Genomic DNA, 16,868 nt, shown 5'->3' on the forward strand with positions numbered 1-16,868 from the left:
TATATTTTTTTTTCTTCTTCTAATTAGTTAGTTGCTATTTGGATAAACATATATAAATATAAATGAATTAAGTGTAAGGAAAAAAAATCTCTACTTATTTGGATGAGTAGAAGAAAAAAAAAATATTTTTTTTAAAATAATTATATATTTTACCCCTTCATTTATTTTAAATTTTTTATTTATAATTTTGTTATGTTATAACAAACTATTTCATATCTAAAAACTTAAAAAAAAAATTATAGATGCTTTTCCTTTAGAGTACAACCATTTATAGCCAATTTCATGTCTCTTGATAAAGGAAATTTCTTTGGTAGGTTCCATTAATACAAATCCCATAACATTATTTTTCTTTAATTTGTAATCCATCCAATGTTTCCGACAATATAAAAACTTTAACTCATTTCCATTTCTCTCGTCTCTAATTCTATCTTTCCGAATTCACCACATCCAAATTAAATAGAATAATATGTTTAAAAATTTAAAAGAAACTATTGTAAATATAGAGACAAATTTGAAATCAATGAAAAAATTGAGAACTAAAATAATTATTTAGTTTTTATATTATTAATTTAATTATGATTTTATCTTTCAGGCAGTATTATAGTTAAATAATTATTATAAAATAAATTAATTTAACATACATAAGTTATGATTGAATAATGGTGTAAAAATTCTTCACATTATCACTCTTACTTTTAAATTGTATTTTTAATTAATTCTCATTTTAATCATTTTGTGATTATAGTTCTCCAAATGACCTATATTCTAAAATATAAAATCAATTTACTATTTTAATGAAATTTTACATATAAAGACGTTATGATTAATTTTTCAAATTAATGGAGGAAATTAATCAATTATATTTATATTAAAAAAAAGAACAAGGCCCAAAGATGCTCCTAAATAAGAATCTCAAGTGATTATATTATTTTTACAATAAAATCTTATAATTTTTTATAATACTTTATTTTTCTTTATCATGTTATGAATCTAATTATCTCACGCTTCTCTTCCTTCACTTCTTACCCTTGTTTAATTGAAGACAAAAAAAAAAAAAAAAATTTAGTGTATTATTGCATAAGTATATTTTCTTATTCAAACACATCAGTCAAAATCAAATTATAATAGGTTGACTGTTCCTACTAAGAAGTAAGAAAATACTTTGGTCCTTACACTAATTATTTAATTACCATTGCACAACTTGCTTACTACTAGTAGCTTCTATGCTTCACCAACCACTTTTGATTTTTGAAACTTTAGGATCTTCCCCTCACTCCCTTATTCTAATTTTTTCTTAACACATTTTTTTTACCGGAATTTTGCTTTATGTGTCAAATGATTATTAATGTTGAATAAAGATAAGCACAAATCTAGAACAATATAGACATAGCTCTATAGTTTAACCAACCTCTTTCCTCACGTTCAACAAAATAATTTGTTGATTGTACGAGTTTGAATTTATTAACTTATTTCATTATCCTGATTGACTCATGCATTTCATTGTGTACTATCCGAATCGTTGAAGCCAAACGATTATTAATATTATATGTACTTTTTGTAGGTTACAATTATATTTTGTTGAAGTTGGATAAGACTCGTGATAAAAGTATTTTTCGATATTTAGTCCAACTATATATATATATATATATATATATATTATGAATTCAAAATTTTTGATTGTATGAAAATAATTTAACGTCAGTTAATTCATATGTTTGTGATTAATATTATATAAACATTACAAGAAAATTGTCATATAGTACCCTGTAATGACATTATACATGTCACTAAAAATTATTTTTACTCACACAATAACTACAATATATGTTGATATATTATTAAAAAGTATGGGTATATGCTATAGTGACACATAAAATATGTTGTTAAATTTCATTCAAAATCAACACTAAAATTATGTATAACTATATGTCAAATAGACATATACCTACATATATTGTACCTATAATGACACTTTTTGTATGTCACTATATGTAACATTTCTTGTAGTGAAAAGGGTGAAAAAAATAAAAGATGAATTTTAATATTGTCTTTGACATTTTTTTAATAAGTGAAATATTATTTAGTTCTAAAATTGTAAAGTTGATATGTCAAATTAATCTCTAAAGTTAATAGAGTGAAGAAAAAATATCTAAAGTCGTAAAATAATTTAATTCTCAAAATTACAATAGACAATTAAATTGGTCTTAAAATAAACAAAACAGAAAATGGTTCCTAAAATTATAAATTATCAATCTATTTAATTTCTAAGATTGTAATGATCGATGCAATTGGTCCCTAAAAATGAAAAAAGTTTAATTATATATTTTTTCTGAACTTTCAAAATTTGTAAATTATGTCTCTAATTTATTTATTCTCGCACATTTTGACCTACACATGTATAATTTCCAAACTATATCCTAATGTTAGTTTCACCATCCAAAATTTTATCCCATACTTGTATTTTGTCTCTAAATTGCAATTTAAATCTTTAAACACGTTTGAGTAGTTTTTATTTATTTTTATTATGTTTTGTTTTTTTTTTCTTTAAATAATCACACTTTAAAATTTATTATCCCAATTAAATTAGTTTTAAGGATGTGTTGCATATCTAAGTAGATGTTAGTGATAGTGGTATTAATAGGTGACAACAATGATAATAATAATATAACGATGCAAGTAATAAAATTAATGGTAATGGTAGTGGTGACATTGTCATTGGTGATGTTGACAACAATAATGATAATGATGATGACATTATTACAAGTAGAGGTACTCCCTCCATTTTTTTTTGTTTGACGTTTAAGGTTTATGTACAAGAATTAAGAAAATGATTGATATTTTAGTTTTTCAAAACATTTATTACTCCCTCCATTTTTTTTCATAGTCGTTTTAGCAGTATTTTTATTTATTTTTTTTCATTGTCACTTTTATAAAATCAATGACTTATTAATTTTTTTTCTCATTTTTACCCTTGATAATTAATATATGTTTACTAAACAATGTGTCTATTTATTTCTAATGTACTGCCTATTTCTTCTACAACCACCTATGTGAAATTAATGTTGCATTAGTTATGAGGGTAATATATTTCCAACAATATTATTCATCCATTAAATTTTTTTCTTTCCACATTATTCATTCAGGAATTAAGATACCCAAAGACACAATTTACTTAAAGTGTGATTAAATGGAGTAGATTATAGTTCACATGTGTATTATAATAATTAATTCATTAATTCATGGACTTCTCAAAAAACGCATAACAACAATAAGTGTACACAAATCAACAGTCTCAAGACTTGAATGCAAAAAAAATAAAAAGAAAAAAAATAAAGAGTATAATAGGAAAGTAAATAATAAATATTTTTGAAAATTAAAATATCGATCATTTCCTTAAGTCTCGTACAAAAATCTTAAATGACTATGAAAAAATACGGAGGGAGTACTTATTTTCCTGTTATACTCTTTAGGTAGTTGGAGAAGAAATAAGTACATTGAAAATAAATAAACACATTATTCAATAAACACACATTAATTATTAAAGATAAAAATGAAAAAAATTAATAAGTAATTAATTTTAAAAAAGTGACAATGAAAAAAGAACAAAAAAATAATGTCAAAACGACTATGAAAAAAATAGAAAGAATAATAAGAAATAATGACAGTAACAACAACAATGATGTTCATGGTAGTGTTATTAATGATAACGATGATAATAATGTTAGTGCTAGTTATATGATGACAAAAATGGTCATTACTAATTAAGTGAAAATTTTCTTTTAAAAAATTTAAAAATCTATTTTTTTTAAATGAACATAAAAATGTTTTGAAATTGATTGAAAAACTATTTCAGCTTTATCTTTTGTCAACCGTGATTTATTTTGAAAATTACATTTAAAAAAAAAAAACTCTAATCAACACCAAAATTGACTTCGTAAAAGTGATGAAGGTAGGATTTGAACTTTAGACTCGTTCCATTCCTACAATCATTTTTCTTTGATCATGATGTATTAGATGACTAATATTTTTATCTCGTGAATTTTAAATGTTAAACATTTATTATATATAATTAAAAGTTATAATAAATTATATATAAATATATAAATTATAGATAATTGTACTAATCTTTTTTGAGATTTTTCTAAATGACACATATCTTCTCTTTAATTTTTAAGTGAGTATTAACTTTTTTATTTCTTTATTGTAACGACCCGTCTGCCTGTCACACACAGCTCAACACAGCACCACACAGACGAGAGCATACATATATAAAATAAAATATACAGCGATCACATCATTCATCAGAACAGCAGTAAACACACAATGCGTCGTCACGCATATCAGCTCGGAGATCTCCTACAATAGCTCAGCCTTATGGCCTATAACAGCTCAGCCTTACGACCTACAACAGTTTATATCAGCATGCAGCACAACACAGCACAACAATAACAACATATAATACAACTCAACATTATACAGCACAACTTAAACAACTCACAGCATAGCAACATTATAAATCAGCTCAACAGTCATCAATTAACAGCTCGCTTAGCATATATCAACCATTATCAGCATATGAACAAAGATCACATCCGTGCCCGGCGCACTCATGGTCACGCCCGGCGTGGCACAACCAGAGAGCATCAGGGCTCAAACGCGCCCGGCGCAATTCCAATTACGTCTGGCGTGCTAGGAGGCAAAGACCCCAAAAGGTCTCACACGTCCGGCGTGCTAAACCCGCGCTCAGCATAGGGAAGGAAAAGACTTCCCCAAGGTCTCACGCCTGGCGCAATACCGATTGTGCCTGGCGCCACCTCTGGTAGAGACTCCCAAGGAGTCTCCACGCCCGGTGAGACGTAGTCACGCCTGGCGCCACACTAGAAACCAAAAAGCTAAGTTTCCTACTAATATCGCGCCCAACACGATCCAAACCACGCCCGGCGTGAGCCATCCAGAGGCTCCTATTCTCAAGCTTACCTGGCGCACACCACTTGTGCCCGGCGGGCTCGACCAATGGAGCCCTCTAATGGTCACGTGCCCAGCGCCAAGAACTGCGCCTGGTGTGTTATCCAGCAGCAACTCACCATGTTCGAAAATTTTCACCAACACCTGCAAAAATCAGAAATTCATACACATGCAATCGGCCCAAAACTCCACATTTTTGTCATACAACAAGACAAACACATCATTTTCAGCATGCAACCACAAATCATCAAAAACTCCAAAATTTCATCAAAACCCTGAAAACCCCGAAAATGAATTTTCATCACACACAGCCATCAATCTTCAAGAAATCAGCCACACAATGAGTTTAAGAACTCATTTCCAACATAATCGGCCAAAAACCTAGCTTCCCTTACCTCGGTGAGACGATTCCGAGCTCTGGGAATAAGAAAAAGCTTGAATGAGAGAAAACGGATGAAGAACGGAGAAGAAGATCGAGCTTGAGGAAATGCACACGAGAGAAGGAAGTCAGCTCACCCTCAGCTAGCACCACCTGACTCTAGTTCAGCACCTAAAGCCACCAAGGTTCAGAGAAATGAAAAGCAAGGCAAAGAGAGGGTGAATGGGGAAGAAGAAGAGAGTGAAGTGAGTAGAGAGGAAGAGAAGGATAATAAGAACGGGTCTCACAACCTCCCCAACAACAGGAATTTTCGTCCTCGAAAATAGACTTGCTTGGGAAAAGAAACGGATACTGCTCCCTGTATTGCTGCTCAACCTCCCAAGTAGTCTTACCAGTAGTTGTATCCCACAACACCTTCACCAGGACAATGGACTTGCCCCTCAGCTCCTTCAGCTTGTGATCAACCACAGCTACCAGCGACTTCTCAAAAGTCAGATTCTCCTTAACCCGCACATCATCGAACTCAACCACATGACCAGGGTCATGGACATACTTCCTCTGTTGGGATACATGAAATACATCGTGTAGGTTTGAAAGAGACGGTGGTAAAGCCAACCGATAAGCAACCAGACCCACACGCTATATGATCTGATAACAACCAACAAACCTCGGTGTCAACTTCCTTGCCTTCAGCGCTCTTCCCACACCAGAGGTTGGGGTCACCTTCAGAAACACATGCTCCCCTTCAGCAAACTCCAAAGGCTTTCGCCTTTTATCAGCATATGATTTCTACATACTCTAAGCAGTCTTCATCCTCTCCTGAATCAGCTTCACCTTCTCAATAGTCTGTAGGATTAACTCCGGTCCCACAACCACTGACTCACCATCCTGATACCAACATAGAGGAGTCCTACACCTCCTGTCATACAAGGCTTTAAACGGTGCCATCCTAATACTAGCATGAAAGCTATTATTGTACGTGAACTCCACCAACTGTAGGACTTTCTCCCAGCTTCCCAAGTGGTCTAACACACAAGCCCTCAGCAAATCCTCCAAGGACTGGATTGTCCTCTTTGACTGACCATCCATCTACGGATGATAAGCAGAACTCAGCTTCAGCTTCGTGCCTAAGGCTTGATGTAGACTCTGCCAAAATCTAGAAGTGAACCTCGGATCTCTGTCTGAAATAATACTGGAAGGTTGTTAAGTCTCAATTTTACCTCTTTTTGGATGAGACTTATTGAACAATTCCACTCATCCTCTGAACCATTGCAATATAATTGTTCTCTTTTTGGTTCATTTTGTGTGCAGATATAACTAACCCAAATTTAGCTAACAATACCTTAATACACCTCATTTTTGTGCAGGTATTAAGCTAGAGACTTGAGGATTGAAGACCCATAGGATTGGAAACTAAAGAAGCTAAGGAGCAGAGAAGAGTGACTGCGCCGGGCGCAAGATGACCCGCGCCGGGCGTGACCGAAACAGAGTATCTCATCTATGCAAGTTATACTGCGCCGGGCGCAAAAGGAATTGTGCCGGGCTTGTTTTGAGACAGAGAGTGCTTTACTTCTCTGGAAGGACCTGCGCCGGGCGCGAAGAATTATGCGTCGGGCGCGAAGAATTATGCGTCGGGCGCAAAACCCTAATCTGATCTCCCCAAGCTCGTATTTGAAGCCATTTTCGAGGGTTTCTCCCTCATTCACGCAGGGGTGCCTCCATGAGCTGCGAAAGGGATTCCCAGGGCTTGGGATCGTTCGTGTGTGAATCTTTCCTTCGGTTCTTCACTTCTCCCTCCATCTCTATTTTGTATTTACCCTCATTGTTGAGTGGTTCTACCCATTTTTGTGGGGTTAGATGTAACCAACGTACTCTATTGTAATCCTTACGTTTTTAATGATATATATACATGTTGTTTCATTCTTTGTTGTGTACGTTTCTATGCTTAATGCTTGCTTTGGATTGATCACCCTTTGCATGATTTAAGGTTCCATTGAGTATTGGGAAATACCATTGAAACTAGTTCTGGAACATATGCCTAGTGGAGATTGTATCTAGGGATAGAGTTTGACCCATTAGTAGTCTTAAACCCTAATCTGTAATGCGGGTGTAGGTATTGGGTACTCAAGGGATTGATATTCAATATCCGCACCTAGGCTCTTTCTCTAAGGGATTAGGTTTGAGTAAACTTATGGGTTGACTAAGCAATGTATGTAACAAGAGATTAAGGATTCATTAGTTTAACGTTTGGTGAAATCTAACCCCCACAACCTCACAAAACCATTATACCATCCCTAACCTTTTCCACTCAAAATCAATTATTTTTGTAGTTTAACATTCCAATAGTCATAACCTTGAATTCGCATGACAAACTATGAAATTGGAATCATTCTTTAGTCACGAATAGTCAATAAATGCTTATTTTACCTTCTAATCCCTGTGGATACGATATTTTTACTACTTGAACGACCGGTATACTTGCCGTGTTTGAGACCGTTGATAGAATTAAACTGATTTACAATTATAACAAAAGTGTTTCAACGGAAATCTCAACAAGTTTTTGGCGCCGTTGCCGGGGATTAGCAAGGAAATTTAGTATTTGTAGCTATTTGTGATTTAATCCTTTATTGTTTTTGTTATTTTTATGTTAGCAATGAATTGTTGGAGCTAACCTGTGTACTCTAGTCTTCAGCTTTCTCTTGTATGCAAGGTACTATTCAAATTAGATTGACCAATCCTTCTGAGTCGTTGTTGAGCAATCATGAGGTTGCACACGGGGAAAAAGGGAACAAGAGTAACAGGAGGAGAAGGAGAATTAGAGCACTTCAAGTTGGTCACCGTCAGGCTCGGGACAGTAAACAAGCGCTTCCTGGGAGGCAACCCAGAGATCTGAACTGTGTTTTAGATTTTGTGTTGCATGTTGTTCTGTGTTATATGTGTTGTTTTGCATTATGTGTTGTGTTTTGTGTTATATGTTGTTTTGTGGTATATGTTGTTCTTTGTTATGTGTTAATTGTTAGAATCATGTTTGAGTGGGTAAATATAGGGTACAACTTGTTGGGAGTATGAGGATGAGGTAATTTTGTTTCTGGGTGGAGATAAGGCCTTCTCTTTAAGAAAACTTAGGCAAATTGATCATGTAAGTGGCTACACGCCGGGCGTAACTCTTTTGCGCCCGGCTCAGTACTCAATTTTTGGTCCCTAGAACCCACCACGCCGGGCGGGCTTAAGTCACTCCCGGCTCGATATCAGATTTTGAAACCTCGATGATCCTTACTGATACGAAGCCCGACGCATCTGTTCTGCGCCCGGCGCAACCTTCCTGACAGCCAATATTTATCTATTTCAATCATGTTTCTTTATGTTCTGTTTGTGTGCTTTATGTTGCATTGTCATAGTCCATTTCTGTGTGCATGCATGTTGTGCTTAATTTTGGTCTAAGGATATTCTTCATTTTGCCTATATTTGCTTGGTCATCACTGTGTATAAATTTTGTGCTCACCATATTCTTTCATAATTACACTCCGCAACCACTTCTGGTTACCAGGACTTTCAGGCATATACTGGTTGGCCTGGGGACCAGGCTCCTAAGTTTGGGGGAGTGGAGCTACTGTTGCTAACGAAGCTGATAATGGTGGAGCAGCTGCTGCTGATGATGACCAGACCCCATAGATGGAAGCAGATGGAGCCTACCTTAGTTTACCTTTGTTTATTGCAATTTATTTTTCTGTCTTTTATTTTCAGTATTTTAACTGTTTTTATATCTAGTTTCTTTTTGGTGATTACTGTTGGTTCTTTTTGTGAATATTCTGCTTTAGCATGGTTTTGAATCTTGTTGATACTTGTTTTGCTTGTGGTCGACTCTGGATTGTGGTTTGCTTGATATTTGTGGTGCGTGTACCTTAGACATTTTCAAGTCACGTTAGATCTTTAGTTCATGACCAGTTGCATACGGGTTTCAATGTTGATCATAGAACTGAGGTGAGTTTGATAATTTGTTGATGCATAGCCGGGTGAGGTTTAAGCCAAATACTGATGAGTGAACTACGCTTAAGTTGCATGATAGACTTTGCTTGAGTTCCCCTGGTGGTTTGCTTATGTTGTGCACTTATGATCAAGGCATTCATATTTCTTTTATTTTGTTAATCATCTAAGCCAAAAATCCATATTCCCTTTTCACTTGACCCATACCTTTCTAAGCCTAAACACCACACCTTCCACTTATCCCAAGTTGTGAAAAATTAACCATAACCCTTGCTTTGGTTAAGAGAGCAAATTGAGGACGTCAAACAAGTTTGGGGGAGTTGAAGAATGGGAATTTTGGGAAAAAGAAAGTATGTGGTCAGCTATTCAAAAAAAAATATTATGATGCAAAAATGTAAATAGGCATCACATATAGGCTAATGGCTGGATCCGATCAAGGGCATGTGCTGAATTGTTGTATTGGGGTATGGAGAGGGATATCATTGTAGAAATCTCAATTGCTCTCTTAAGCCATAGCAACCTGAATCCTTGAAAACCCATAAGTTTGCTACTGCTTTACCCAGATTGCCCTAATAAAGACCTTGTGATAAGTGCCTGCATTTGTTTTACCATTGGTTTCATTTGGAAACGAAGAGCAAAGTTGAATCATGTGGCGTGAGTAGTAGACTAGAGAGAAACACTCACCCTGATACACTAGTGTGCATAGAGAGAAACATTTTCCTAGTGAGGATGCATACACAGATAGTCATTACTCTTCTCAGCTCTTTGATCTCTTTTGAAACCTTTGTTTGCACCTTGTCATGTTCTATTGCAATAATTGTGATTGGAAATTCATCTGAGGTTCATGCTTGCGAAAAGAAGATACAAGTGAACTAGGATGTAGAAATTGACTCACTTGCATTGTTTGTTATCTGCTAGATTAATTACCTTTTGCTTGAGGACAAGCAAGGTTCTAAGTTTGGGGGAGTTGTTAGCAACCTGAATCCTTGAAAACCCATAAGTTTGCTACTGCTTTACCCAGATTGCCCTAATAAAGACCTTGTGATAAGTGCCTGCATTTGTTTTACCATTGGTTTCATTTGGAAACGAAGAGCAAAGTTGAATCATGTGTCGTGAGTAGTAGACTAGAGAGAAACACTCACCCTGATACACTAGTGTGCATAGAGAGAAACATTTTCCTAGTGAGGATGCATACACAGATAGTCATTACTCTTCTCAGCTCTTTGATCTCTTTTGAAACCTTTGTTTGCACCTTGTCATGTTCTATTGCAATAATTGTGATTGGAAATTCATCTGAGGTTCATGTTTGCGAAAGGAAAATACAAGTGAACTGGGATGTAGAACTTGACACACTTGCATTGGTTGTTATCTGCTAGATTAATTACCTGTTGCTTGAGGACAAGCAAGGTTCTAAGTTTGGGGGAGTTGTTAAGTCTCAATTTTACCTCTTTTTGGATGAGACTTATTGAACAATTCCACTCATCCTCTGAACCATTGCAATATAATTGTTCTCTTTTTGGTTTATTTTGTGTGCAGATATAACTAACCCAAATTTAGCTAATAATACCTTAATACACCTCATTTTTGTGCAGGTATTGAGCTAGAGACTTGAGGATTGAAGACCCATAGGATTGGAAACTAAAGAAGCTAAGGAGCAGAGAAGAGTGATTGCGCCGGGCGCAAGATGACCCGCGCCGGGCGTGACCGAAACAGAGTATCTCATCTCTGCAAGTTATACTGTGCCAGGCGCAAAAGGAATTGTGTCGGGCTTGTTTTGAGACAGAGAGTGCTTGACTTCTCTGGAAGGACCTGCGCCGGGCGCGAAGAATTATGCACCGGGCGCGAAACCCTAATCTGATCTCCCCAAGCTCGTATTTGAAGCCATTTTCGAGGGTTTCTCCCTCATTCACGCAGGGGCGCCTCCAAGAGCTGTGGAAGGGATTCCCAGGGCTTGGGATCGTTCGTGTGTGAATCTTTCCTTCGGTTCTTCACTTCTCCCTCCATCTCTATTTTGTATTTACCCTCATTGTTGAGTGGTTCTACCCATTTTTGTGGGGTTAGATGTAACCAACGTACTCTATTGTAATCCTTACGTTTTTAATGATATATATACATGTTGTTTCATTCTTTGTTGTGTACGTTTCTATGCTTAATGCTTGCTTTGGATTGATCACCCTTTGCATGATTTAAGGTTCCATTGAGTATTGGGAAATACCATTGAAACTAGTTCTGGAACATATGCCTAGTGGAGATTGTATCTAGGGATAGAGTTTGACCCATTAGTAGTCTTAAACCCTAATCTGTAATGCGGGTGTAGGTATTGGGTACTCAAGGGATTGATATTCAATATTCGCACCTAGGCTCTTTCTCTAAGGGATTAGGTTTGAGTAAACTTATGGGTTGACTAAGCAATGTATGTAACAAGAGATTAAGGATTCATTAGTTTAACGTTTGGTGAAATCTAACCCCCACAACCTCACAAAACCATTATACCATCCCTAACCTTTTCCACTCACAATCAATTATTTTTGTAGTTTAACATTCCAATAGTCATAACCTTGAATTCGCATGACAAACTATGAAATTGGAATCATTCTTTAGTCACGAATAGTCAATAAATGCTTATTTTACCTTCTAATCCCTGTGGATACGATATTTTTACTACTTGAACGACCGGTATACTTGCCGTGTTTGAGACCGTTGATAGAATTAAACTGATTTAAAATTATAACAAAAGTGTTTCAACGGAAATCTCAACAAAGGTACCCCGTGCAACCGTACTATTTCCCTCACATACAACTGTGTCAGCTTCTCCAAGGACCACTTGATGTTGACAGGTAAGAAATGTGTACACTTGGTCAACCGATCAACAATCACCCAAATAGCATCACTATTCTTAGCCGACCTAGGCAACCCCACAATGAAACCCATAGTGATACTATTCCATTGTCATTCCGGAATCTCTATCTGTTACATCAACCCACTCAGCTTCTGATGCTCCACCTTCGCCTTTTGACAGGTCAGACAGGCCGCCACATATTCAGCTATCTCTCTCTTCATACCAGACCACCAGAAAGTCTTCTTGAGGTCTTGGTATATCTTAGTCATACCAGGATGTATGCTAAGTCTACTCTTATGGCCTTCCTCCATCACAGCTTTCTTCAGCTCAGCATCATGAGGTAGGCAAATTCTGCCCTTAAACCTCAAGATTCCATCTCCGCCCAGCTCAAAACCAACAGCCATCTCGGTACCCAGCAAACCAAGAAGTTTCACTAACTCCACATCTTGCAACTGTTTCAATCCAACCTGCCTCAAGAACTCACTAGTTATGGTAATCATCCCATAATTAATGTGATCTTGAGCTAGCTCCACACAGAGGTTCAAATCTTTGAACTCGTCTACCAGCTCCATCTCTTTCACCATCATACTAGACATGTGAATGAATTTCCTACAGAACGCATTTGCCACAACATTGGCCTTCCCATGATGATAGATCAACTGAAAATCATAATCCTTCAGAAACTCCATCCATCGCCTCTACCTCATGTTCAGCTCCTTCTGATCAAACAAGTACTTCAAACTCTTGTGATCACTAAAGACGCTGAACCGAGCACCATATAAATAATGCCTCCATATCTTCAAGGCAAACACAATTACTGCTAACTCCAAGTCATGAGTAGGATAATTCCTCTCATGATTCTTCAGTTGCCTTGAAGCATATGCCACTACTCTCTGGTTCTGCATCAGCACACACCCCAAACCCTGGTGAGAAGCATCACAATACACATCAAACAGCTCACCAGAGTCGGGCAACACCAGCACAGGAGAAGTAGTCAACCTCCTCTTCAGCTCATCAAAACTCTGCTCACAGGCATCTATCCAAATGAACGGCTATTTCTTCCTTGTCAATTGGGTTAGAGGCGCTACTATCTTGGAGAATCCCTCAATGAACCTTCGATAGTAACTTGCTAGACCCACAAAACTATGGATATCAGTGACAGTTCTTGGACGCTCCCACTACAACACCGACTCCACCTTAGCCGGATCAATAGCAATCCCCTCAACTAAAATTACATGTCCCATGAACTTCACTTCTTCCAACCAGAACTCACATTTTGAAAGCTTGGCATACAACTGCTTCGCCCTCAAAATCTCTAGCACCAACCTCAAGTGCTCTCCATGCTCCTCTGGGATCCTTGAATAAATCAGAATGTCATCAATAAACACCACCACAAATTTATCCAAGAAGGGCCGGAAGATCCTGTTCATGTAATCCATGAACATTGCCGGGGCGTTGGTCACACCAAACGGCATCACAAAATATTCATAATGACCATACCTAGTCCTGAAAGCGGTCTTAGGTATGTCACCCTCCTTCACCTTGATTTGGTGATATCTTGACCTCAAGTCAATCTTCGAGAAAATCAATGCTCCCCTCAATTGATCCATTAAGTCATCCATCCGGGGAAGTGGATATTTGTTCTTAATGGTCAACTTGTTCAACTGTCGGTAATCCACACAGTCGACTATCTTCATCCTTCTTCTTCACCAACAACACGGGAGCACCCCACGACGATACACTCAGTCGCACCAACTGCTTTTTCAACAGGTCCTCCAACTGACCTTTCAGTTCAACCAGCTCAGCTGGGGCCATCCTATAGGGAGCCACTGACACTGGCCTCGCACCTGGAACTAAGTCAATGCTGAACTCTATCTCCCCAGTAGGAGGCAACCCAAGCACCTTATTCGGGAACACCTCAGCAAAATCTCTCACCACATCTATCTCAGCAATGACCCTCTCGGTCTCCACACTCATGGCAGCAAGCAGAATACAACACTCTGCTCCATCCCTCAATAATGACTTAGCTTGGCTAGTTGAAATCAACAGCTCTTCTTCCACTTGAGAAAGATCAACCTGCTATTGGCACAATCTATAAGGATGCGATTGGCAGACAACCAATCCATCCCTAAGATTATGTTAATGTCCACCAAAGGCAAACAGATCAAGTTCACCTTATACCTTTTCTCATTCACAACAATTGGATAACCAGCACACAGCTTAGAAGCAACTATCGAAGTAGAAGCGGGCGTTGACACTAGCAGTCTCAACCTCAAGTCACACACTAGCACACCCAGCATAGCAGCACATGCATATGAAATAAAGGAATGAGAAGCTCTAGAGTCAAACAGAAACATCACATCCTTACCAGCAGCTTTACATTTCCCCTTCACAAGATCTGAGGAAGTAGAAGCTTCAGCCCCAGTCAAAGCGATTACTCTGCCAGCAGTAATAGGTCTATCACCCCTCTAAGCATCGCCTCTCTGGGCATCGCCTCTCTGGGCATCACCTCTCTGAGCACCCGTCTCCGATCTATTTCTGGCGGGATAGTTTGTCGACTCATGACCTATCTGATGGCACCTGAAATACTGACTCTCCGTGTGTGGACAATCATTGACAAAATAGGGTCCAACATACCTGTAGCATTTGAGAGTGGCACCTCCACCATGTCTCCCTCCTCTGGCAGCATCAACAAGTTGCCTAATGACAGGACCCCCTTGCTGTAGTTGGGGCCTATCATATGGCTTCCTCTGATTTCCTCCTCTCTTAGACCCAGCTGGTCCCTTAGCAGTTTTAGTCACACGGTTGCCACCTTCCAACCGCTCCACAACCTTCGCCTTCTCCACCAAGGTCGAAAACTCCATGATGGCCATAGGCACCACCACCCTCTTCAATTCTTGTTTCAATCCCTCAGCAAATTTTCTGCATTTCCAGACCTCAGAAATAGCTTGCAAGTAGAAACGAGTCAGGTGCTCGAATCTCATCGCATAGTCAGATACAAACATTCCTCCCTGGTGCAACCGCATGAACTCGGCCTCCTTAGCGTGCCTCACGCTCTTCGGGAAGTACTTCTCTAGAAACACCCTCCTGAAGCACTCCTAGTCCACGACAACACCTCTAGCAGTCAGCATATGGTGAGTGCCCCTCCACCAATGCTCAGCCTCTCCAACTAGCATGTAGACAACATATGCCAGCCTCCTCTCTTGAGAACATCCTAACACAGTAAAGATCTTCTCCAGCTCACAGATCTAGTGGTCAACTACCTCTAGGTCTACATCTCCCTAGAACTGTGGAGGATGATATTTCTGGAACTCAGCTAGATCTCGGCTTTCCTATGACCCCACAGGCCTTGCTGCACCAGCTACAATTCTATCAGCATCCATCCTAACAAAATAAGCATTTTGTTGCTGCATAGCCATAGCCATTATCACCATGGCACGGGTTATCTGCTCATTGGTTCTAGTCATTGTCTACAAAAGTAATAGCACCTTCAGTATACAATAACTAAACCAAACTACAAACAACAACACAATAATCAACAAAGAAATCAGCACAGCAAAGCAACACAACACAGAGCTCAGCACAACAAAAGCCTAAAGGAACCACCCCCACAGAGTGTCCACTAGACTTGAACTGCTCTGATACCACTAAAGTATAACGACCCGCCTGACCGTCACACACATCTCAACACAGCACCACACAGACGAGAGCATACATATATAAAATAAAATATATATACAATATGTATAGCCTGGGGCTCAATGTACAAAATACATCCAAATTAGCCAAACTAGTGGCCAAAAACAACAAATAGTAACTCCATCTGCCAGCTGCAGACCTGCCTCAAGCACACCAACCTATCCCTGTTCTGCTCCCATACACAGTATGATCATTACAGTCTAAACCACATGGAAACAACAAAGGGTAAGCTAGTGAAAAGAATTAACATATAAAAATATATATAAGAAATATGAACAGCTATAGCTATCAGCACATCATATAGTTCAGCAATCATCAGCATACAACTCATCACATATACAACTCACATCATTCATCAGAACAGCAATAAACACACAATGTGTCGTCACGCATATCAGCTCGGAGATCTCTTATAACAGCTCAGTCTTACGGCCTACAACAGCTCAGCCTTACGGCCTACAACAGCTCAGCCTTATGGCCTACACCACTTGCGCCTGGCGGGCTCGACTAATGGAGCCCTCTGATGGTCACGCGCCTGGTGCCAAGAACTGTGCCTGGCGTGTTACCCAGCAGTGTCTCACCAAGTTCAAAAATTTTCACCAACAACTACAAAAATCAGCAATTCATACACATGCAATCGGCCCAAAACTCCACATTTTCGTCATACAACAAGAAAAACACCTCATTTTCAGCATGCAACCACAAATCATAAAAAATCCCAAAATTTCATCAAAACCTCGAAAACCCCGAAAATGAATTTTCATCACACACAGCCATCAATTTTCAAGAAATCTGCCACACAATGAGTTTAAGAACTCATTTCCAACAGAATCGGCCAAAAACCTAGCTTCTCTTACCTCGGTGAGACGATTTTGAGCTCCGAGAAGAAGAAAAAGCTTGAATGAGAGAAAATGGATGACAAACGGAGAAGAAGATCGAGCTTGAGGAAATGCACATGAGAGAAGGAAGTCAGCTCACCTTTAGCTAGCACCACCTGACTCT

The 16,868-nt window shown here is 38.0% G+C and overlaps 1 protein-coding gene across 1 annotated transcript; it reads right to left on the minus strand.

The window, feature by feature from the left end:
- Window positions 1-13,811: 13,811 nt before the first annotated feature.
- LOC145952141 (uncharacterized) lies at window positions 13,812-15,634 on the minus strand. Its single transcript, XM_083064371.1, has 5 exons — window positions 15,512-15,634; window positions 14,805-15,265; window positions 14,536-14,606; window positions 14,342-14,424; window positions 13,812-14,243 (listed from the first exon to the last, which is right to left on the minus strand). Exons 1-5 carry the CDS (start codon window positions 15,632-15,634, stop codon window positions 13,812-13,814), a joined length of 1,170 nt encoding a protein of 389 aa, XP_082920497.1.
- Window positions 15,635-16,868: the final 1,234 nt, after the last annotated feature.

Source organism: Cajanus cajan, chromosome 9 (genome assembly GCF_000230855.2).
Source record: "Cajanus cajan strain Asha chromosome 9, NIPB_CcT2T_4, whole genome shotgun sequence".
Lineage (NCBI taxonomy): Eukaryota > Viridiplantae > Streptophyta > Magnoliopsida > Fabales > Fabaceae > Cajanus > Cajanus cajan.

What these genes read in the sequence shown, in the direction of transcription:
- LOC145952141 (XM_083064371.1), bottom strand. Translation starts at nt 15,634, where the DNA reads ATGACTAGAACCAATGAGCAGATAACCCGTGCCATGGTGATAATGGCT. An exon ending in GCCACTCTCAAATGCTACAG is followed by an intron (nt 14,607 to 14,804) that starts GTATGTTGGACC and finishes TACTGCTGGCAG; the next exon opens with AGTAATCGCTTTGACTGGGG. An exon ending in TGAATGAGAAAAGGTATAAG is followed by an intron (nt 14,244 to 14,341) that starts GTGAACTTGATC and finishes TGCCAATAGCAG; the next exon opens with GTTGATCTTTCTCAAGTGGA.